At 55.0% G+C, this 23,508-nt stretch overlaps 2 protein-coding genes across 7 annotated transcripts; one reads left to right on the top strand and one right to left on the bottom strand.

Moving 5' to 3' along the window:
- The first annotated feature begins 482 nt into the window (after positions 1-482).
- TPRG1L (tumor protein p63 regulated 1 like) lies at positions 483-4,889 on the top strand. 2 transcript variants are annotated; one of them, XM_022598261.3, is made up of 5 exons: positions 483-765; positions 867-961; positions 1,038-1,214; positions 2,041-2,194; positions 3,534-4,889. In XM_022598261.3, exons 1-5 carry the CDS (start codon positions 550-552, stop codon positions 3,726-3,728), a joined length of 837 nt encoding a protein of 278 aa, XP_022453969.1. In that variant the 5' UTR covers positions 483-549; the 3' UTR covers positions 3,729-4,889. The 2 variants fall into 2 exon arrangements, with proteins under 2 accessions (XP_022453969.1, XP_022453970.1); XM_022598262.2 differs by having other exon boundaries at positions 485-765; positions 870-961.
- A 528-nt stretch (positions 4,890-5,417) lies between these two features.
- Positions 5,418-22,935, bottom strand: WRAP73 (WD repeat containing, antisense to TP73). 5 transcript variants are annotated; one of them, XM_022598255.2, is made up of 13 exons: positions 22,852-22,935; positions 19,549-19,701; positions 18,935-19,051; positions 11,347-11,419; positions 9,978-10,081; positions 9,167-9,253; positions 8,638-8,772; positions 8,458-8,535; positions 7,344-7,449; positions 6,829-6,972; positions 6,595-6,720; positions 6,013-6,204; positions 5,418-5,778 (listed from the first exon to the last, which is right to left on the bottom strand). In XM_022598255.2, the coding sequence occupies exons 1-13, from the start codon at positions 22,918-22,920 to the stop codon at positions 5,636-5,638; spliced, it is 1,527 nt and encodes a 508-aa protein (XP_022453963.1). In that variant the 5' UTR covers positions 22,921-22,935; the 3' UTR covers positions 5,418-5,635. The 5 variants fall into 5 exon arrangements, with proteins under 5 accessions (XP_022453963.1, XP_022453965.1, XP_022453966.1 ...); XM_022598257.2 differs by lacking the exon at positions 22,852-22,935 and adding an exon at positions 20,187-21,679; XM_022598258.2 differs by lacking the exon at positions 6,829-6,972.
- Positions 22,936-23,508: the final 573 nt, after the last annotated feature.

Raw genomic sequence — 23,508 nt, 5'->3', positions numbered from 1 at the left:
CACTCTGGGCAGGAGCCGGGGTCCCATCCCGGAGGTCCGCTGCACTTCAGCCGAAGCTGAATATAGTGGCGTGGACGTCGTGCCTCAGGTCTGGGATCCAGGACGTCCCCAGCAGCCCGCCGCACCCTGGGGGGTGGGGGCGGGCGAGCACCCGATTTACTGTGGGAGGAGCGCTCGGCACGTGACTCCCCTCTCCCCGTGGGCCTTCCGCTTCGCCTTGGCAACCTGCCTGGGCCCCGCCCTTCCCCGACGCGTAAACAGGAAGTGGGCGTGCGCGCGGCGCGCTCTTCCGGCGCAGCGACGGGCGGGAGCGATTGTGAACGGCGGCGGGCAGGACCAATCGCGGAAGACAGCGGGGGACGATCCAATAGCGAGGGCCGGAGGGGGAGGGAGGAGGCGGAGCCTGAGGCGGGGCTGGCGAGGCGGAGCCAATCGCGGCGGGCCTCAGCGCGGAGCGGGCCCGCGGGCGGGGCCGAGGGTCCGGCTTAGGCGGCGGCGGCGGCGGCCGAGTCGGGTCCGGTCCGGGTTCGCTCGGTGGCGGGCGCGGCGATGCTGCAGCTGCGGGACTCGGTGGACTCGGCGGGCACGAGCCCCACGGCGCTGCTGGCGGCTGGCGAGGAAGTCGGGCCGGGGGGCAGCGTCGGTGGCGGCGGCGGCGGCGGGGGGCGGCTGGGGACGGGCACTCCGCTGCGACAGACGCTGTGGCCGCTCAATGTCCACGACCCCACGCGGCGCGCCCGCGTCAAGGAGTATTTCGTGTTCCGGGTGAGGCTGGGAGCGGGGGCGGGAGAGGGCGTGGGTGGGCGGGGCGGGCGAGCGGGCGTGACCTGTGACTTCCGCCCCCGGCCCGCCCCGCACGCTCCCAGCAGCCTGGCACCATCGAGCAGGCGGTGGAGGAGATCCGCATGGTGGTCCGGCCCGTGGAGGACGGCGACATCCAGGGGGTGTGGCTGCTGACCGAGTAAGGGGGCGCGCGCTGGGGAGGGGGCCGGGCGCCTGTGCGCCCCGGGCGCCGAAGTAACCGCTGCCGCCCGCAGGGTCGATCACTGGAACAACGAAAAGGAGCGGCTGGTGCTCATCACCGACCAGGCGCTGCTCATCTGCAAATACGACTTCATCAGCCTGCAGTGCCAGCAGGTGGTCAGGGTAGCCTTAAACGCGGTGGACACCATCTCCTACGGAGAATTCCAGTTTCCCCCGAAATCGCTCAATAAGTAAGTGTGTTGAACAGAGAGCCCACCACCAGGGCCTCCCAGTCAGCGCTTCCGAAACCAGCCTTCAGTGAATGTCTTGCTTCAACAGCAAGAGTGTAGAGACAGGTGACTTGTGCCCCACAGGGTGCGTTAGAAGGAATTCTGGCACAGGAGACAGTTATTAGGCTTGTAGTAAAATGAACTCAGGGTACGTTAAAATAGGCCCGACGTGGGTATTCTTCAGATAAGAGCCAAACTCAGCATTTTACTCCCGCCAAGAAAGGATTACACCTGTCACCTCAAGCTCTGTTGTGGTTAATTTTTAAAAGAAAAAGGTAGTGTGTCGCTTTGATTTGCAGATATTACTGAAGATTAAATTTGGAAACGTTTGATGGCCAGTTTTCAAGAGCTGATCTTCATCTGTTAGGGAGGTTTCTGAAACGTGAGAAACCTGGCCATCAGTATACTCCGTTGAATTAAACGGTATATTTGAGAGTTTTGATGAAGAGATTTGGGGAGGGAATTCAGGAAGCTAAGATAAGCTCAGAATTTTGGCCAACAATAAGATGCTCAGGGAAAAGGATTTAAACTTGCAAAAATATTATTCGTTTAGTTAGCACAACTAAGACAGTGCTTTCAGTTTGTCATGTTTTAAAGTGCTGAAAGCTGTCGTTATTAGACACGCCATTCCTGTCAAACCCCACGGGTCCTTCACTGTTGTGAAATGTCATCAGTCTTATCTTTACCGGTGGAACAGCTTTTTAATCTCACACCCACGACTGAGCAGGTGCTCGGGGGCGCCATGGCCTGCTGTGTGAGGTCTGGTCCCTTTCTTCCCACTCGGTAGGCGGGAAGGTTTTGGGATTCGCATCCAGTGGGACAAGCAGAGCCGCCCGTCCTTCATAAGCAGATGGAACCCCTGGTCCACCAATGTGCCATACACCACGTTCATAGAGCACCCGATGGCCGGCGTGGACGAGAAGACGGCCTCTCTGTGCCAAGTAAGAACACACACAGCAACAGCAGCGCTGCCCAGTGGACGGGAACGTTCCAGGCCTGTGCTGCCCAGGGCGGTGGCCACATGGGGCTGTGAGCACTTGAACAGCGGCTACACAGAGAAAATAAACTCTTTTTTCCCATAAATTCATTTATTTAGTTTTTCTTTTTTTGGCTGTATTGCTGTGTGCGGGCTTTCTCTAGTTGCCGTGAGCCGGGGCTACTCTTTTTTTTTTAGAAGATGTTGGGGGTAGGAGTTTATTAATTATTTATTTTTGGCTGTGTTGGGTCTTCGTTTCTGTGCGAGGGCTTTCTCTACTTGTGGCGAGCGGGGGCCACGCTTCATCGCGGTGCGCGGGCCTCTCACTATCGCGGCCTCTCGTTGCGGAGCACAGGCTCCAGACGCACAGGCTCAGTAGTTGTGGCTCACGGGCCTAGTTGCTCCGCGGCATGTGGGATCCTCCCAGACCAGGGCTCGAACCCGTGTCCCCTGCATTAGCAGATTCTCAATCACTGCGCCCCCAGGGAAGCCCCCGGGGCTACTCTTTACTGTGGTGCATGAGCTTCTCATTGCGGTGGCTTCTCTTGTTGCAGAGCACGGGCTCTAGGCACGCAGGCTTCAGTAGTTGTGGCACGTGGGCTCAGTAGTTGTGGCTTGCAGGCTCTAGAGCGCAGGCTCAGTAGTTGTGGTGCATGGGCTTAGTTGCTCCGCGGCATGTGGGATCTCCCCGGACCAGGGCTTGAACCCGTGTCCCCTGCACTGGCAGGCGGATTCTTAACCACTGCGCCATTGGGGAAGCCCCAAATAACCTTTTGGTTTTTAGAAGTTTGTTAACTTACGTCTAAATAGCCCTGTGTAGTTAGCAGCTGCTGGTCAGCGTAGCTCTACGATGGGGTCCTCTGTGGCTGTGGTCGTCTTGGAGAAGGGTCCAGAAGGGCTTCGGGGTGTGGCAGGTGACCCCCGCCCATGGTAGAGCTGGGCAGTCTGCGTGCTCAGCAGGAGAGGAGGCCTTGGGGTGGTGAGAGCCGGGTCCAGGACTGGCGACAGGCCCCCACTTGCCAGCTGTGCACCTTGGCCTGCTCACCGCCTGGTGGGTGGTGGGGAGGAGTAGGTGGGTCACTATGGCAAAGCCACGTCGACCGGCAGAGTGAGGCCCGTGAGGACTGGCTGTAGCCAGTCACAGGTGAGCGCAGAGGTGAGGTGTGACACTTGGAGGGTGACGCGGAGGAGATGAGCCCAAGGGCTGCTGGATGCGTCTGGGCAGGCGTCTCTCCAGGGTGGGGACGGGCTGACACAGACGCGTGGGGGATCATCTGATCAAGCTCCCTGTCTTCTCTTTACAGCTGGATGGCTTCAAAGCTCTGTTAATCCAAGCTGTCAAAAAAGCCCAGAAGGAGAGTCCTCTGCCGGGCCAGGCTGGCGGCGTGCTGGTCTTGGAGTGCCCCCTCCTCATCGAGACCTATGTGGGGCTGATGTCCTTCATCAACAACGAGGCTAAGCTGGGCTATTCCATGACCAGAGGCAAAATCGGCTTCTAGGCACCACACACGCACGTGGGTCTCTTCCCTGGGAGAGCCAGGCCGATGGGACCCTGGGGGCATCAGGCCTCTGGCCAGCTCCACTGCCGCTGGCAGGGTCCGAGCCCCTTACCTGTAGGGGTCTGGGCACGATTAGCATAGTCAGATGGACCATATACTTTAGCTGGATACTGGGCATCTGGTCGCGTGAGCTCCAGACAAAGCAGAATGAATATCGCTGTCACCGTCCTGGCCGGCATCTGCTTCCTAGAACCTCAGTTTCCGTGCCCCCCACCGCTGGGGTCTCCATCTGGCTTCCCGTGGTCCCTCCCACCCCAGCCCTGGAGCATGTTAATAATAAACGGCACCGCAGCTACATAGATCGCTGCATCCAGGGAGGCGCCTGAGACTCGGTGCCTGTGGTGGTTTACAGTTGCTGTCCAAATCTGCATTTGGAGATTTAATCCACTTTCTTAGAGCTAATTTGAAAGAAGCCAGCAGGCACGAGCTCATCAAGAGACGGTCTGCCTTGTCAGCTCCTGAACGGACGGACACTGGCTTATGTGGAAATATGTGTTCGGCCTAAAGTCACACTTTTTCTAAAATTAACCTATATTGTGTTAATAATACTTATGGCATCTTTCCCAGGCCCAAAAAGGTTTACAGAAAATCAAGACAAGTCATTAGTCTGAGAAAGTCACGTTGATAAGTTCTTTGCACACAATTTTGTCAACTCGGTTAAGTTTGTATTGTCATATTCATATTGAAAAAGGGAATTGCTTAGTTTGCTTGTAAAGAATGCACTTCTGAAAAGGAACCACATCAGAGTCTCCTGACGCAGCTCACCCCTAGATGCCAGCCCGGGGGAAGTCGTTCCCGTCCACGGCTGAGCGGTCTGCTGGGAGCGTCTGTTGAGGATTTAACTGCTGGCCCGCCGGTTCCTCCTCATTATTTCTGACTCTGGCGTAGCTGTGGTCAGCATGGCCGTGATTCGGATGCAGGGTCCTGTCCACATCGAAAGGCTGCCTCACAACTCCGCCTGGGTCCTGAGCCTTTGCTTTCGGTCTTGTAGTAAAGACATTTAAAATCTGAGTTGAAACATTAAAACAGTGGGTGTCATTCCTTTCTTAAAAAGTTATTAAAATAGGTGCAACAACCAAGAAAGTGTCCTGTTAAATGAGAGAATCTTAGAGCATGAGCTGTTCTGTGCGCTGGTTTTGAGCCCTTTGCTGTGTGCACAGTGAGGGTTCTGTACCACTCGCTCCCCTCATGGCCACCAGGGAGTGGTGTGCACTGCCCAGCCTCTACCTAGGGTGACAAACCCTCATTCCCCCACCAGCCTTCTCAGCCCTGGCCGCCTTCCTGAAGCACCCGGATTGTTCCAGGTGGACAGCCAGAGCGGACGGTCCCTGCGGGGAGCCGACCTTGACCCAGCCGCCCCAGGGCCTGCAGCTCCAGCCTCCCTTGGAGGTACAACCCCACCCCGGGTGCTCAGGGCTCCCCTCCTCTCCGGAACAGGCCCCATGGGACCCACAGGCCACTCTCCAAAGCGTTCAGTGACAGAATGGAGGCTCCGAGCAGAGCGGGTCTTGTGTGAGGGGGACTGGCCGCTTGGGGCACAGTTTCCCTAAGACAGTGAACCCCAAACTTAAAACTGACCTAGAAAACTTTCCCGTGACCTAAACCTTTGAAGAAAGTAAGCAAGAGACATTTTATGAATTAGCAAATATTTATTTTAAGTAACAAAAATTAGTTTCATACCATACATATTAACAAAAATGGCTTGCTGTAGAAAAACAGAAGCAAAGCGCTTCCTCCGGGCCACCCCAGTGGGAGACGCAGCACCAAGAAGCTCTGCTCCTTTCCCACGGCCAACACAAGCCAAGGTCTCCCACCTTGAGCCACGTGGGCCTGATCGTGCACGGGTCCTATGTGTGGTCACCCCTCTGCCCGAAGGCTGTGCCGACCCCCTGCTCCGTCTCCAGGAAGCACAGGCAGAAGTGGTCCTTGCTGAGGAGGGCCAGGGAGTCCCCGCTCGGGTGCCAGCACACGGAGAGTACCTGGAAGTCGCCTGGAGGAAGCCAGGAGGTTAGAGCAGGATAGACCAGCGTTCCAGGGTGACCCAGCTGGAGCCCCAGAGTTCAGCAGGTGGGAAGGCTCCCCCTGGCCTGGGACGCTAAACGCCGCGGGCCCCAGTCAAGTGCGCACACCCGGCGGCCCTGAGGTTTATGGAAAGGTGCCTCCCGAGAAGGGCTTTCACCTTCTGCTCGAGGCTGTGTTTGCTCGCATCCCCGCTTGCGCTCACCTTCCCCGGGTACCTGCACCGACACGCAGCCTGCCGGCGACCACAGGTACACCTTGCCGCCCCCTGTGCAGATGGCCAGCCGGGCCTGCCGCGGGTCCCACTGGAAGCAGCGCACGGCGGACAGCTGCTCCAGCACCGCGAGCAGCCTCAGCTTCTGGATGTCCCAGATCCAGACGGCGGTGGGGACACTGTCTAAGGAAGGAAGACGTGAACAGGCCCGCGGTCACCCCTTGCTCCCCTGCTTGAGTCCCCGTGCCGCTCACGCCTGAGGACGGATGCTGCCTGGGGTCTCAGCGGGGGAGGGCCCTCCCCGGGGCTGCCTGGCACACACGGGAGTCCTGTCGGCCTGAGCCCTGCTCCTTCCCAAAGAGGGACATAGAGGGAGCAGAGGCCAGGGCCTGAGGTGCAGCGGCTGGGCGGCTGCTGCTCCGATGGGCCCAGTGACCCGAGACGCTTCTGCAGCAGGACAGGAGGAAGCACGTTCGGGAGACCCGCACCCCGACTCTCCTTTCAAGCCATTCGACTGCCCGGCCCCGAGGGAGCGGTGAGGGGACAGCACACACACGTGGACGGGCCACTGACCACTCCTCGTCGCCAGGAAGCAGTTGTCGGGACTGAAGGCCAGCGCCCCGATGCCGATCCTGGGGTTGGCTCTGTCGGCGGCAGGCTTCAGCGTCTGTAAGGAGACCGGCACCGAGGCAACCTCGTCTGGGCGTCAAAAGAGAGAGCACCCTGAGCCTCCCCGCGGGGCGAGGGCCTGCGGTCCTGCCCACAACCCCCTGTGGGGCGAGAAGCAAGCACAGGGCAGGATCTTACGGAAAACAGGGCTCGGTGGGAACTTGGCTGCGGCGCACAAGGCCTGTCCTTGCGCCCTCCCCTGCGAGGCTGTGTTTCCGGAGCTGCGACGGGCCAGGCGACACTGCAGGGCCTGGTGGCCGTCCCAGTGGCTCCTCTGACGCCCTAATTACGCCATTTTACAGACGAGTAACATCCCAGGTCCCCGACACAGCTGCGGCATCTCCCTGAGCCCTCTGAGGGCCCTGCTCACCCAAGGAAGTCAGTGTTCATTAAAAAGTCGCCCTCAGAGGACCAGCCGTCAAATGAGGATTCCCAGGGCTTGTATTCAGTCAACAGAGCCAGTGGCCAGGCGGCCTGCTGGCTCACAGCTAAGAGAGACGCTGGCTACCAAGCATCGCAGGAAAGGAGAGGATTTGAAAAAACAACAAGGAGCGTCTGGAATCTACCTGGACCCAGAGGACTCTTTTTTCCATAATAAAAGGAAAGGAAAGGGGAGGAAGAGAGAGGCCCCCATCCCGGGCCCAGCTGCTCACATTCGCTCTCCGTGGAGGACAGGGGTCCAGCCGCTGCTCTGGGCGGAGGGAAGGCCAGGCGGCCCAGCACCAGTGGCGGGCTCTTCTCGGCCTCCTTGTACACCACCTAGAAGACAGACGGCCCGGGCAGGATGTGCAGCCGCGGCCCCGCTCACCGCGCCCTCCTGGGCACTCTCCACGAGGTCTCACCCCCAGGCCAGCACTTCAGCGGGGACGGGTGACAGACGGGCCAGGAGCGAGGCGGCGTGCGTCACCGGAGGCCTGACGGAAAGGACGAGCGGCCCGACACCTTCAGACCGCACCGGCCGCGGGGTGGAAGGACCTCCAGCGAACGCTGTGAGGCCTGGGGCGGCGCCACCCGACCCGGCCGCCTTCCAGTCCTGTTCCTGCAGCTCCAGCAGGTCCTCCAGTCCCTGCCGGCGCCAGGGCTGCTTCCCTCCTCACCACTCACCCATCTTAGGTCCCTCACCAGCAGACAGCTCACTGGGTGTCTGCCCCATCCCTGCTGTCCCCCAAGGCGGGCTGTCGCTCCGGGTCCCTAAGGTCTCCGAGCACCCAGACCGGCGCCCGCTGAGTAAATGGATGCTTGTTCCCACCTCAGGGCCTCTGCACTCCTGCACTCCTGTGCCTCTTCCTACCGCCGGAACTGCTCCTCCCCAAACCCTGCGCCACCTCCTCCCCGTGCCTGCCCCAGGACCCCTCGGCAGGCAGCCTTCCTACCCACCCGGGGAAGACACCAGCCCTCCCAGCCCCGGCCCAGACTCCATGGGGCAAGGGTCTGCCTGCTCTTCTCCGACTGGCCCAGAGCACAGTGGGTGCGGGTGCTTGGCGCCTGCAGGCAGGGGACCCTGTTCACAGCGCAGAGCAGGAGCTGGTCCCAGAGCGAGCCGCAGGGCTGGGGGCTGGGGAGGGGAAGGACGCCACTTTGGAGCCCCCGGGAATGTGGCAGGAGAAACAAAGGCCACTGGGCAAGTCTGACGTTTGAAATGTTACAGTATCAGAAGGTTATGGGGATGTAAGTACCTGTAGCGCCATAAGTAACAGAAAGTGAAAAAGCAGCTTTCGACCCCCTTCCCCAAATACTGTTCAAGCAGAAACGTGCTTCCACACTTACTATTTTGGGATTATTAATGGTCGCGGGATGCCCGAATTCTGTGATCATTTTCCATGTCACGTGGTTAAGAATCCGCACCTGTGGTGGGGGGCGGGGGGGGGGGGCGGGGGGGATGGAAACCACGTGGTCAGAGCCGCCGGGGCACTGGCCATGGGCTTCACCCCGAGGACGCCCTCCCACCTTTCCGTCGTAGCTCCCGACTGCCAGGAACTGACTGCTGGGGCTCCAGGCCACGGACTTGATGCCCAGGGACCACTCGTAAGCACAGAATGTAGACAGCAGCCGGCCGTCCAGGGAGTAGAGCAGGATCTTGTACTGCCGAGACATTGAAATTGTTACTGAACCCAGCGCGGAGGCAGTGAGACTCGGGGCGGGGACACTGCCCTCCCCGACGGCGGTGGGAAACGGGGACGTGGGACCACAACTAGGGGAGCCAAGCGGTAACACGGTGGGAAGGGGGCTGGGCGCTAACGAGCTCCTCGGCTCAGACGTGGGACCACAACTAGGGGAGCCAAGCGGTAACACGGTGGAAAGGGGACCACAACTAGGGGAGCCAAGCGGTAACACGGTGGGAAGGGGAACCGGGCGCTAACAAGCTCCTCGGCTCGACGTCTGAAAGACGCAGTTAATGCTCTCGGCGTTCAGAGGCCGTGAGAGAAATACTGGCATCGGCGCTTAGAGCAGAAAGGGTCCCGAGTGGGCTGTCTACCTCCAGGCAGGAGTCCCAGGCGGCCAGCACGCAGCCGTTGGGGGCCCACTCGATCCCGGCCAGGTCCTGCGTGTCCGTGTCAAAGTGCTTGCCGAGGCGGGCGGGGGGGGAGATGAAATTGAAAATGTTTTCAACAGATACACGAACGTTTATTTTATAACTGATGTGTTAACATTCAGTATTTAATATCCTCATCTAGCCACGGACAGAAACGTGTACAGCCGTGTCCTCCTGCTGTGACGTCCGGCCTGAGCGCTGGGGAGGTTCCAGGCCGGGCACACGGGGCTGCGACGTGGCTCAGGCCTCCGTCCGCCCCGCGCCTGTACCTGCTTCTTGCCTGGCTGAGTCTTGTGCCTTTAAGACCAGCCCAGGCAAGACCCTCCCAGGACATCCCTGCCCCGTCGAGGAGGCCTCTGTCTGGCGGCATCCGGGGGTCCTGCCCGGCCCTGTGCGTCTGTGTCCATGGCCTCCTGCCCCACGCAGGCACGTGCTCAGTATTAAACTCCGGCTCACTCTTCCGCCTGATGCAGCCACACGTATGCAAATACCACGGAACCAACAGGAAGGGAGGTGGCACCAACCTGGTGGCCTGTTAACTGTGAACACACCGCAAGCACGCGTCATCTCAACACATCCTACGAACGCCTGCCGGTGTGCGTGCCACGTGGTTACAGGCAGCACCGGCCTTTGGGAATGTGGAATCACATTGCTCCATACCACGCGGAAGATGCCCCGGAACCTCAGACAACGCACTCCTCCCCTCCCCCCACGCCCCAGGGTCACTCCGCTCCCAGGTGGGGACAAGTCTCACCCGCAGGAGCTGCCAGTCACTGCAGACCAAGATGCTCACGTAGTCTTTGCAGTCCCGCCGCTCGGCCAGCGCCAGGTAGCGGCCGTCCCTGGTAAAGGTTATTCCTGCCGAGAAGAGTGAAAGGTCCCGGGATCGAGAAGCAGATTGCAGCAGTGGTTTTCAAGTTAGAACGAGAAAGAGAAAGCAGAGGTCTGAAGAGGGGGACGTGGCACGCAGAGCCCAGCGTCCGCGGCAGGGAGTGTGTGTCTACACAGGGCGGGGTCTCCACACCCTTGCTCAGACTTCTGACCTGCAGAGAACCTGCGAGAAATACACAGTGACCTGAGCCCTGACGAGCCCCAGACCATTACTGGGAAATGTGGTGCCCTACGGAGTGTTGTGGTCTTAGGAAATCAACCGCAGGAAACTCAGCTGGTTCAGAGCAGGCTTGTCATGATGTTTCCTATTTTTACTTTTGAATTTAAATTTGGGAGAAGTCAATTCAAGGTAAGAATCTGGCTGCAACCAGACTGTACTTTCTGGGTCCGTATTAGCGAATCGAGCCCGTGGCCACATTTCATACCTCATGGGTCAAAAGAACACCTAAATGACAAAGCTGTCATTTCCACCAAGAAGGGTGTGTGTCATCTGGAGAGACACTGATATTCAAACTATAAAAATAAAAAATGAGTGTACAATTGCACACCATTCACACGTGAGGTTCAAACTGCTGACGGCAAGAGAAAAAATGGAAAAATCATTCAAACCATGTACTGCTTCTTTCTGTTTCTTAACTGAAATACCGCCATGTAACTTCAGGACTCAAGAGAGGGGGGTGCCCAACTGGCTCTCAGCTCAGCTAAACCCGCGGGGGCGGGCTCCCCGCCGGCACAGAGGACACGCGCCTCTGGCCCTCCTTGGTGATGTCCAGGTGGGACAGGTCGCCACTTCCCCACTCCAGGCCTCACAGAGTTAAGTCAATGGAGGATTCGGTTCAGAATCCGGTGTGTGAGGTGGGGGTGCGAGACTGACATGAACTGGAGGGACCTGAGCACCCGGTCCGGCAGCAGATGTAAAGGGTTTACGTGTAAGTCCTTCTTCTTTGACGTCCTAAAGGACAATATACCCTCCTTAGTCACTGACGTCGCGTACAGGAGAAGCCCTAGAGACACAGGTGGGAATGGTCACAGATGAAGTACTCACTAGGAGGTCTGGGATGTACTTTTAAAATAATCTGGGGGTGGGGGGGTGGGTATAGAGAAAAAACACTGGCTATGAGCTGACACACGGCTGAGGCCTTGCCTGTGTATGAAATTTTCCAAGGTAAAAATGTCCCCAAGCCCCAAACTAAGACAGAGGAATGGCTTCTGAGTGCCTCTGACCGACTCACCCTGCTGACAAGCCTTAGGGTACTTGATGTAGGACACGGACTTTGTGCACAAGGACCAGACAGTTATCCGCAGCTGCCAGGGGCAAAGGGAGGGAGAAGAGAAAGGAAACAGCATATATTTAGCGTCTTTGGAGAGACCACTCCAAGTCGTAACCAGATCGTCAGCACCCAAGCCAGAGATTCCCGCAGCAGTTCCCGCATCAGCGGTCCTGTGGTGTTTTCTGCCTGAAGACGTGTGTCAAACTCACATTTTACGATCGTTACATTAAAATTTTTTTTTGGCCGCACCACACGGCTTGTGGGATCTTAGTTCCCTGACCAGGGATGAAACCCGGGCCACAGCAGTGAGAGCGCAGAACCCTAACCACCGCTGGACTGCCAGGGAAGTCCCATGTTTGTTAAATTTAATGCTCCTGGTCCTTGGTTTTCATTTTGTGACAATATTATCTGAGTGACAAAGTTAAATACAAGTGCGTTTTAGTTCAAAGTACAGTCATCCCTCCTTTTCGGCCTAATTTATGTTTTATCACAGGCACGTCTGTATAGGAAACAGCAGCATATAGAGGGTTCAGCACTGCAGGGGTTTCAGGTATCCATGGGGTCCTGGAAGGCATCCCCTGCGGATAAGGGTGGGGGGATGCTGTAGTCACAGTTTTCACATAATAATAACCCTAAACACGCTGCTTAGAGAAACACGTCTAGGAGGGAAGCCACGCAGGACACTCCTCAGTCCTCTGAAGCAGATGAAGGGTGAGCAGCTCTGCCTCACCGGGCAGCACCAGGCTGGCAGGGACGGGAAGTGGCCCGACTCTGCACACGGAGGCCTCTGCGGAAGATTTCTGGGGGACCCACCGTGGGCACATCACGCAGGTAGCGACAGCTGTCCAGGCTGTTGCAAAATGGCCGGAAGCAGACGTGTCAGTGAGGGACCGGCGAGTGCGCCAGGGATGGATGCCTGGGCTCGGGGAGGTGCGCTCGGGGTCGGGGTGGGGGGGTACCCAGAGCCTCCGCACTGTCACCCCGGCCCTGTGAGCAGGCGAGGCCCCCGCACCCAGGCACGGGGAGGGCTGCTGGAGCCGCCCCAGACCCCCTTGGAGCCTCAACGTGAACAATCACCCTTGACCGGAGTTTCCAAATGTTTCTTTTGGAAAAGCATGTCCACACCGTTCCCATCGGCCGTCAGGGAAGGTAAATGGGCGCCCTGCCACCTCCAGCTCCCGCAGCCCCCAGGCCAGTGGACACGGAAGCTGTGTTTACCAGGCGTGGTTGTGAGGTAAGGAACACGGGCTGGAAAACTGCTTTCATCAAATAAGCATAGCTTTAAAAACTGTGGGACTTCACATGAAGTAAAACGCAGGGCCCCGCGTTTCTGTACCAGTGTGATTCCTGCAAGCTAGGCCCTTTTTCTTTTTTAGCTTAGGAGGTTTAAAAAATGAATTAACTGCATTTTCTCCACATTGTCTCTTAGGAAAGAAAAGAATCTGATGGAAGAATCTGATGTCCTGAACTGCCTCTGTGAAAAGCTCACGTGGCATTTAGGGGAGACAAGGGATGCAGACAAGCTGCAGGGTTGGCGGCACTTCTGGGCTGTACTCAAGGTAAAGCGCTTGTCCATCTAAGGCAAAGGTACAGGACGTGCAGACGAGGCATGGCCCAGGAGTGAGGCTCACCCTGACGACAGGCTTGTTCCCTGTAAAACCTCCTGCTCTCGGAGGCCAAGGAGGGTGGAAAGGCACACCCTTCCCAGCCCAGCAGGTCTGGGTGTTAAATCCACCTGGACACGCACAGTCGGCGCCATCAGGCCTGGAACACCTGTCCTCCAGGTGAGCGAGGGAGAGGAGGGAAGGCCCAGGGCGCTCCTGACTAGAAGCCTCCAATCCCCTGCCCCATCCACACTTCTCTGTTAAAGGTAGAAAAGACACAAAGCACCTAAGCCTGATTTTTACCCGCCATCCCCCATCAAAAACCGTTAAAAGAAACCCAACTGCGTGTAACCTTAACAAATGCAGTGAGAAAGAGGCAGATAAACACCCGCCTCCCCTCCGTGAGCTCGAGGAGGTGGCAGCACCGCAGGAAGGGAGAGCGCAGGGGGACAGGCCAGAGGTGGCCGAAGGGCAGGCTCCCGGAGGGCCGCCGACCAGGCCCGCTTCTGTGCCCACCCACACACCCTGCGGCGGGAAAGCGGAGGCCAGGGGGCCTTGACCTGGGATTTCAGGTCTGGTGCCACGGCATCACCGTCACCACCAAGGGTCCTTCCAAGGTGTCGGCCCTTCAGCAGGACCCCCCTCTGGGCTGGGCTGTGCTTTCAGGCATTGCCACATTTAAGGGTGAACTGAAACGCTAATCTCGCCAGAGAACAGTCACTTTTGAGAAAGAGTTCCTTAGCTCATCTCCTTTTCCACAACACTTTCTAATGGTCTTCACGTAAAAAATAAGTACATTTTTATTACTTGATCACTGCTGCCGGTGACCTGGAAAATTCCAGTACTTAAGCAAAAATACTTAAAATGACCTTTTCCAACTCAGAGATTGTTTGGAAAATTAACTCAAGAAACACAGCAGGGCTTCCCTGGTGGCGCAGTGGTTGAGAGTCCGCCTGCCGATGCAGGGGACGCGGGTTCGTGCCCCGGTCCGGGAGGATCCCACATGCCACTGAGCGGCTGGGCCCGTGAGCCATGGCCGCTGAGCCTGCGCGTCCGGAGCCTGTGCTCCGCAACGGGAGAGGCCACAACAGTGAGAGGCCCGCGTACCACACACACAAAAAAAGAAACAGCAAACTGACAGCAGCCCACCGAGTTCTTTATCAGTATGGATGTGCATGGCTTCCCTCTCTTGTTAGAAGTGGAATGCATTCAGAGGTCAAATTCCTCCCGGTTTACACACGTACACCTGCGTGAACACCCTTGGCCCTTCCCCTGGACTGAAGCAGAGTCAAGAGCTGATACAACAAAATTTAAAACTTTGGAATAAATTTTATAAAGCATGTACAAGATCTATACAATGAAAATATCGCTTAGAAAAAAAAATTTAAAGACTTAAGAAAATGAAAAGTATCCTATGTTCGTGGATCCAGAGACTCAGTATTGTTAAGATGGCAATTATCCCCAAATTGGTCTACAGATTCAACGCAATCTCAACTTTAAAATCCTGGCACAATTTTTTTTTTCTTTAGAAATTGACTAATTTATTCCAAAATTGATACAGAAATACTAAAGACCCAGAATGGCCAAAACGACTTTGAAAAAGGACAAAACTGGAAAACACACTGATTTGGGTTTCCAGACCTACTATTAAGCTTTAGTGATCCGGAGCATGTGGTATTGGCACAAAGACAGACTAAGAGATCAATGTAACAAGACAGAGTCCAGAAACAGACCCACATACCTACAGGCAACTGATTTCTGACAAAGGTGCAAAGTGGGGAAAGGACAGAAATTCAAGACAAATCACACATCTAAACTTAGGAGCTAACATCATAAAAATTCTAAAAGAAAACAGAAGAAACTCTGTGATCTTGGGTTGGGCAGGGATTTCTTTAGACACAAAGTGCACAAATGATAAAAGAAAAAATTGACCCATGAGACCCCGTCAAAATGAAAGACTGCTCTTTAAAAGAAACTGTTAACAAAAGGAAAAAGCAAGCCAGAGACCAGGAGAGAATATTCACGAAACATGTATCTGACAAAGAACTTGTAACCAGAACCTTACAGCTCAACAAGAGGACAAACGGCCTAATAAAGAAACGGACGGATGACGTGAACAGACGAGTTACAGGACGCTTAGTATTATCAGTCACATGGAAAGCCCACAACGAGACGCCAGCACACATCCGACTGCCTAACAGAAGCGGCTGTGATGAGCAGCGTTGGTGAGACTATGGAACAAACTCCTGCACTGTTGAGGGGAAGGCTAAACGGCACAGCTACTGCGGAAAAGAGTCCGCGGCTTCTTAAGCTGTAAACATACACCTCCTGGCACCCCCCACTCCAGGTTTTTACCCAAGAGAAAGAAAAACCCGCGTCCGCAGACAGCCCTGTGAGGATATTCACGACAGCTCCATCGGCCAGCGGGTGATACACACACAGGGTGGGGAATCCACACGGGGACACCACCCAGCTCCGAGAAACCGGAGCTGATGCCCACAGACGCGGACGGATTTCAAGAAGAGCATGAGGCCGAGTGATGGAAGCCAAACACAAAACTCTGCAAGCCACGTGGCCCCTCTCACATGGAATCTGAACTGTAAACCAAGAGCGGCAGGAAGCAGGCCAGAGGTGGGCAGCAGGATGACTGGAGCGCGGGAGGTGCCCACTGGCTGGTGTAAGCGCGCTCCATCCCCCCCGGGGCGGCAGCCACGTGTCCCAGCTCACGGTCCACACGCTTAAAGTGGGTGAATGCTGCTGTTCATAAGTAGCTCCAATTGGCTTTCTTGAGGTAGAAGAAAAAGTTTTCAGGTCGGGGTTTATTTTTTTAAGCCAACTACAGGCTATCTACAACATACGTACTAAAATTTAAGGATACGGAAAGGCTGAAAGTCAAAGGATGAAAAAGATATACCCTGAAAGCCCTAACCACGGAAGGATGGCATTTGATGCCATCATCTGACAAAACACACTGCAGAACAGAAGAAACTATGAGACGCGAAGAACCGTTTATAATAATAAGAGGCTCAGCTCACCATGAAACCTGGAACAGCTCTAGTAACAGAGCCTCAAAAACACACGAGGAAACCTGGCAGAGCAGAGGCAGCGAGGAGGGCACAGCCCTGTTACATGTTAACATCCTCTAACACAGGAGGGAAACGGGCCAACGATGGCACAGAATGGAAAATCGGAACCGATCACGTCAGTGTAAAGAAATTCAGTTCTTGAGACAGGTGGTAAAGACGGACTTAACAAACCCTGTTGGGAACAGATAAAAATGGATTCACTCCTCACACCACCACTATAAACTCCACGTGAACCTGAAATACATATTTAAATTGTGTGCGTGGGTGTGTATAAAATAAGACATGGAAACTCGACGTCACCAATACTTAGAGAAATGAAAATGCAAACCACAGTGCAGTACCACTGCAGTTCTACTGGACTGGCATCCATTTAACATACTGGTCAAACCGCATCTCCTACAACCAGGCGACCTCCCCTCCCCAAACGTCCGAGAGAGAACGCCTGGATACGGGCCGGAGCAGACGCCCACAATCCATTCCCTGCAGCAGGGACTGCAACAGCTCCAATGCCCAGCACCAGCAGGGTGGCTGCATAAACCGTGGCATGACTTTCCCTACAAGGACTAAAAGAAGCAGTCAAACCCTCGACGTGGATGAATCTCAAAAACGATATCGAGGGGGAAGAAAGAACCACAACAGAACACAGAGTATGAATTCATTTAAGCAAACTTTAGACAAATGCACATCATAGTGTATGGTGTCTGCACACACACGTGCACACACAGATAAGACCTTGAGGTAAGGACGGACGTGCTTAATGCAAAATGCAGAGCGAGGGGCCCCGCGGGCTGAGGTGGGGCCCACAGACACCCTGCAGTCCTGAGCGTTCTGTTCTCAGGCCTCACGGCAGCGCGCAGGCTGCCTGTCAGTGAACCTTGTCCAAAGAGCACGGTTTCTCTTTCACACTGACAGGTGCCTGTCTGGGGGCTGGATTTGGGCCCGAAGAATTATAAGCATGAAGCCTTTTAGATGAGGCTATATGAATAGCTCAAGTTCTCTCCAACAGCCCTGTAAAATGTCAACGTGTGTAACGTGAAGAAACCAGGCCCCCTTCACTTGCTGTCTCCCTCCCCAATGGCCTAAACTGGCAGACATCAAACTCAATATAATGACGAGATGAGCTCACACCACCCCAGCCTTCCCTGATCCCCTAATGTGACACGCTGCCGAGATGAGCTCACACCACCCCAGCCTTCCCTGATCCCCTAATGTGACACGCTGCCGAGATGAGCTCACACCACCCCAGCCTTCCCTGATCCCCTAATGTGACACGCTGCCGAGATGAGCTCACACCACCCCAGCCTTCCCTGATCCCCTAATGTGACACGCTGCCGAGATGAGCTCACACCACCCCAGCCTTCCCTGATCCCCTAATGTGACACGCTGCCGAGATGAGCTCACACCACCCCAGCCTTCCCTGATCCCCTAATGTGACACGCTGCCGAGATGAGCTCACACCACCCCAGCCTTCCCTGATCCCCTAATGTGACACGCTGCCGAGATGAGCTCACACCACCCCAGCCTTCCCTGATCCCCTAATGTGACACGCTGACGAGATGAGCTCACACCACCCCAGCCTTCCCTGATCCCCTAATGTGACACGCTGCCGAGATGAGCTCACACCACCCCAGCCTTCCCTGATCCCCTAATGTGACACGCTGACGAGATGAGCTCACACCACCCCAGCCTTCCCTGATCCCCTAATGTGACACGCTGCCGAGATGAGCTCACACCACCCCAGCCTTCCCTGATCCCCTAATGTGACACGCTGCCGAGATGAGCTCACACCACCCCAGCCTTCCCTGATCCCCTAATGTGACACGCTGCCGAGATGAGCTCACACCACCCCAGCCTTCCCTGATCCCCTAATGTGACACGCTGACGAGATGAGCTCACACCACCCCAGCCTTCCCTGATCCCCTAATGTGACACGCTGCCGAGATGAGCTCACACCACCCCAGCCTTCCCTGATCCCCTAATGTGACACGCTGACGAGATGAGCTCACACCACCCCAGCCTTCCCTGATCCCCTAATGTGACACGCTGCCGAGATGAGCTCACACCACCCCAGCCTTCCCTGATCCCCTAATGTGACACGCTGCCGAGATGAGCTCACACCACCCCAGCCTTCCCTGATCCCCTAATGTGACACGCTGACGAGATGAGCTCACACCACCCCAGCCTTCCCTGATCCCCTAATGTGACACGCTGCCGAGATGAGCTCACACCACCCCAGCCTTCCCTGATCCCCTAATGTGACACGCTGCCGAGATGAGTTCACACCACCCCAGCCTTCCCTGATCCCCTAATGTGACACGCTGCCGAGATGAGCTCACACCACCCCAGCCTTCCCTGATCCCCTAATGTGACACGCTGCCGAGATGAGTTCACACCACCCCAGCCTTCCCTGATCCCCTAATGTGACACGCTGCCGAGATGAGTTCACACCACCCGAGCTATCTCTGATTTACTGTCAGACTTCAAATGTTCTTCGCGCTCAGAGCTCCTGCCCAGGGCCCCATGTCCCAAGTAAGCCCAAGGCTTGAAGAGGAAATGAATGAAGAGGTTAGAAACACACAGATCAGATGTCTTGAGGGAAAGATGTAAATTTGTTCATCCTGAAGTTCATTTTCAATTGTTGAATCAAAGAACCTGTTTAAATCCTTAAAAATATAATTTAAGCTGTTCTTTTAAAAAAATCTTTTCTTTTCATTAAAACTGGGCAAAAAGATTATATAACAACACTCATGGGCTTATAATGCTCTGACCACTTACGACGTATACCCTTCCCCCCAAACCACCCACTCTAACGCTCCCAAGCAATTCAGGAGGAGGGGGCATTTGGGGCGTCCCACTCACGTGGAATTCCGTCGTGTTGAGGATGTGGCGCCCATCGGGGCTCCAGCAGGAAGCCACCAGCCCTGCCGAACCCTCGTCTATTTTGCAGTGCCACTCTGGCTGCTCCAAAGACCACACCTACAGTCACAAGAGAGAGACGAGTCAGTGCGCTACGTAGGCTTGAAGACAACCGGCCAAGAGCTGTGTGGAGGCAAACACGGGCGAGCCCTCGGAATCTTCCAGCACGAAGGGCTGGGCCTGGGTTGCACCACAGAGGTAAGGCGCGCTTCTCGGTGACAGCGTGTTGCCGTGCTTCGAAGGGTGCACCCCTCTGCTATCCCTGAGACCTCACTTAGTTAGGTTTGGGGTCTACAACAAGACACATCTCAGCGCTCCCACACAGGACGAGCGAGTTGCTGGGCTGCCCTCTGAACACTGCCTGTTACTGAGTTAACTTGGTTACAGATCAAGGACACTTAAGTGTCTTCTTACCTTAAAAGTACTTAAACTATGAGCGAACTATTAACGGCCTTTGAGCTGTGCTGCCTCTTCTTCCAGACCGGCAGGGCACAGGACAAGGCCCTTCGCGGGGCTACGCTCCGGGACGGGGGGCGTCCGAGCCTCGGGCCACAAACCTGCACCAGCCCCCGCTTGTAGAGGGCACACAGGATGAAGAGCGAGTCGGCCGACCACTCGATGTGCTGGATCTGGTCCAGGCACGTGTACAGCTGGCAGATCTGGAGGGTGTTGGCATCCCGGACCACTAACCGGTACTGGACGCAGGAAGCCTGGAGAGGGAGGAGAGAGGCGGGCGGTGTGGGCTCTGGAGGGGAGTGCTCTCGGCGCGGCGGCGCGGCCCTCCAGCCAGGGGCTGCCTCCTTCTCTCCCTGCACACACGCTTCCTGCCTAGATGGCCTCGTGCTCATCACGTGGACAGCCTGTTCTCAACAAAGAGGAGTTAATGGAAGATAAAACTGAAATGTGCAAACCAGGTGCCCAAACTGTTGAATCCCCGGAGAAAGTATTATTTTCAAACTCTCTACTGGAGTCATGTTCTACTTTCTTCACTGTGGGACTAACTCTGAAGCAGGAAATGGCAGTGCGGAGAGGCCCATCTGTAAACAACCCAATCCTCTCTGCTTCCATCACCTGCAGACAACCTGTAAGGAGTGAGCAGGGAGGTGCAGGGCTGCGGGGGAGAACGACCCCAGAAGCGCAGTTCCCTTCTGTTCAATGTCTGACTTGGAGCCTAAGCAACAGAAAGTCAACATACAGGTTTGAAATTCTGCAGGTGTAAGGACGCTTCATAAATGCTCATTGACCTGTGATGAGAGAACAGAAAAGACATGTTGGTCTCTGCCCTCAGGTCCTGACACAGGGCTCCTGAATGAAACCCGTGCAATTTCCTGGGTGACAGGAGCGTCTTTTGTTCTAGAGTGGCAACTCTGGGTGGGCTCCTGGATGGGGCTGTCACCCGGAAGACCAAGCCAAGATCAGAAGCTTGGAAATTTCAGCCCCACCCCCCTTTCTCTTCGGCGAAAAGGACTAAAAATGGAGTTAATGATGGCTCAGGCCCATGCGATGAAGGCCCCGTAAAATCCCAATAATACGGGGTTCAGAGCTTCCAGGGGGGTGAGCACAACCAGACACGGAGGGTGACGCACCCCAGATTCACAGGGACAGACGCTCCTGCACTCAGGGCCCCCCGGACCTCACCCTGTGTATCTCTTCATCTGGCTGCTCATCCGTGTCCTTCACCATATCCTTTAATAAACTGGTAAACGTGTTTCTCTGAGTGCTGTGAGTCACTCTAGCAAATCAATGGAACCCAAAGAGGACATCATGGAACCTCTGACCTATAGCCAGTTGGTCAGACGCACAGGTGACAACCTGGACCTGCAACTGGCGTCTGAAGGGGGAGGAAGCAGTCTTGTGGGACTGAGCCCCTAACCTGTTGGACCTGGCGCTCTCTCCAGGTAGACAGTGTCGGAATTGAGTCAAACTGTGGGACACCCAGCTGGCGTGGTGGACAACTGCTTGGTGTGGGGGAAAAACCCCACACGGTTGGTGACCAGATGTGTCAGAAGTGTTGAGTGTGGCAGTCGTGTGGGACTCATAGGAGGAAGGGCTGGGGGGTTCTTACACACCCACAATAACTTATTCCTAATCCTGACTCTGAAAAGTTTAAGTGTTAATACAGTTTTCTTAAAGATACAGTTACTTTATGTCTATATTTGTTAATAATATCCAAATCCAAGCAAATAATTTCTATGATTGAGTAAACGTACCTGCTAATAGGAGAGTACCTCACAGTTCAAAAATCAAGAACTGACTTTTCAATGTTAATTGCTTCACTTTTGTATTTATCAAGGTCAAACTGGATTATTGGATTTTTGTTTTATAAACTCCCATTAAAAAAAAGCCACAAGAGGGACTTCCCTGGTGGCGCAGTGGTTAAGAATCCGCCTGCCAATGCAGGGGACACGGGTTCGAGCCCTGGTCTGGGAAGATCCTACATGCCACAGAGCAACTAAGCCCGTGTGCCACAAATACTGAGCCTGCGCTCTAGAGACCGCGAGCCACAACTACTGAAGCCCGTGTGCCACAACTACTGAAGCCTGCACACCTAGAGCCCGTGCACTGCAACGAAGAGTAGCCCCTGCTCGCTGCAACTAGAGAAAAGCCCGCACGCAGCAACGAAGACCCAACACAGCCAAAAAAAAAAAAAAAGGCCACATGAGTTTTGCATGGGAAAAGGAGAGTAGGGGAGGGTTGCAGACACTTGAATGGCAACATGGCCCTACTTTTTCCAGCACCTAGGATAGAGCTTGGAAGAACATGGTTCCAGTAACGTTACTGTCTAGTGCTCACGATATTTAAATCAGAAATATCTGATTATTTTGGTGTAAAACCCAAAAAAGTACCAAAATTAAATGAGGAAATATAACCTCTCTCTTTATAATTCACTAGAATTTTCATAAATGACCAAAGGGGGGTGAACCCCTAACGTATGCGGGAGTATTTTGAATATACCAAGGTTTTTTGGGGTGCCATTTAAGCTAAAGACATTTTGTATTTTGGAGCTGAATGCCATATTATGTGATTTAGAATAAAACCTCCACAAAGAAGGCAAACGTGTACATCCATCCTCAAAGAACTAGATAAGGATGAAAGGAATGTTAACAAAACTCGAACTGAGAAAAGAATCAGGAAGCATCGGTTACTAATTAGTGAAACTAAGCACACTTTTTATAAAGCATAATTTTTCTTCTTCATGTCTTTCCAATGCCAATTATCCCTCAGCCACCACATGCCCTCACCCTAAGATTCTGAGGATATACACGGGTCACGCTGGTATATTTCAAAACTTAACTTTCATGTACAAGACAGCTCAGTGATGTCAGAAGCATTCTGCCACCCATGGAATCGGCAGCTCCGATCTCAGGAGTGCGGACAACTCTCTTTATCTGCGCATAGAAAGCTGTTATCTAAATCATTCATCTGGCATGTAGTAGAAACGGGTGAAGAGGGCTGGGAAAGGCGACAACAAGCAGCCGCACCACCGCACCAGTTTACAGCCAACTGGTAGACTATATACGTGCCTTTTGCGACAAACTAACAACAACGATCCGATATCTCCTGTGTCCTCAGATCTGTGAAGGCAGCATTGCTTTTACCTGCCTTTAACAGATGGAAACCCAGGTGCAGGCATCAGGCGGCTTCCTGGGTTCCCAGGCTGCAGCATCTTCCCAGGTCCCCTTCTCAGGGTCACCTGTCTGCAGCACCTGCCCGGGGCCCACACCTGCAGACCCTCGAGCTCCCTCCATCCGGGCCCAGCGGCCGCCCCGCTCTCCGCTCCATGGGTCCCCGCCTCCCGGTGAGGACAGGCGCCTCCCCGCTGAGGGCCCACCCTCGGCCCAGGCCCCGCGGCCGCTCACCAGGTACTTGCCGTCCGGGGAGAACTTGCAGAGCAGGCTGGAGAGCTTGAACACCTCTGAGAAGTTCATGGCGGCCGCTGGACCCCACGACCGCGAAACCCAACCCGCCCAGTCCGCCGCAACCGCCCCTCCGCGACCGGAAGTGACGGAGGACGAGCGCCGCAGCCAGTCAGGGCTCCGGGCGGACGCGTGCATTGTGGGGCTTGTAGTTCGCCACCCGGCACCCCGAGCGCCGCCGCGCCTTAAAGGAGACGCGGCGTTTCGTCCCACCCGGGATTTCCGCCGGTGCTCGGGTGTGGGAAGGTCCCCTTCAGCTAGGGTTGTCAGATAAAATGCAGAAAGTGCACTTAAACTGAATTTCACATAAACAACGAATCATTTTCTAGGATAAATATGTTCCCAAATACCACATGGCACGTATTTATGCTGAAAAACTACCCCCTTATCTGAAATTCAAATTTAACTGGCGTCCTGTGTGTCTGTGTATTTATAGTCATATATTTATATTTAATGTAAAGACATATTTACATGTAAATGTATTCAAACATAAACATGCGCTTGTGTATAGAATATATAATATAGCGCATAATACGTATATTATATTTTATACATGGAGTATGAATAAAATTCGTTATTCTTTGTTTGTCTTTTGGCTAA

This window comes from Delphinapterus leucas, chromosome 1, assembly GCF_059928025.1.
Source record: "Delphinapterus leucas isolate spDelLeu-1000000601 "Yukka" chromosome 1, BTC_Dleu_Yukka2, whole genome shotgun sequence".
Taxonomy (NCBI): domain Eukaryota; kingdom Metazoa; phylum Chordata; class Mammalia; order Artiodactyla; family Monodontidae; genus Delphinapterus; species Delphinapterus leucas.
The sequence above is the reverse complement of the archived record's forward strand: the minus strand, read 5'-3'. Positions and strand labels throughout refer to the sequence as shown.

What these genes read in the sequence shown, in the direction of transcription:
- WRAP73 (XM_022598256.2), bottom strand. Translation starts at nt 19,839, where the DNA reads ATGAGCACGAGGCCATCTAGGCAGGAAGCGTGTGTGCAGGGAGAGAAG. An exon ending in TCAACACGACGGAATTCCAC is followed by an intron (nt 11,420 to 18,934) that starts GTGAGTGGGACG and finishes TGCCCCTGGCAG; the next exon opens with CTGCGGATAACTGTCTGGTC. An exon ending in GGTGCAGGTACCCGGGGAAG is followed by an intron (nt 5,779 to 6,012) that starts GTGAGCGCAAGC and finishes GGCTTCCTCCAG; the next exon opens with GCGACTTCCAGGTACTCTCC.
- TPRG1L (XM_022598261.3), top strand. Translation starts at nt 550, where the DNA reads ATGCTGCAGCTGCGGGACTCGGTGGACTCGGCGGGCACGAGCCCCACG. An exon ending in AGGAGTATTTCGTGTTCCGG is followed by an intron (nt 766 to 866) that starts GTGAGGCTGGGA and finishes GCACGCTCCCAG; the next exon opens with CAGCCTGGCACCATCGAGCA. An exon ending in GGGGTGTGGCTGCTGACCGA is followed by an intron (nt 962 to 1,037) that starts GTAAGGGGGCGC and finishes TGCCGCCCGCAG; the next exon opens with GGTCGATCACTGGAACAACG.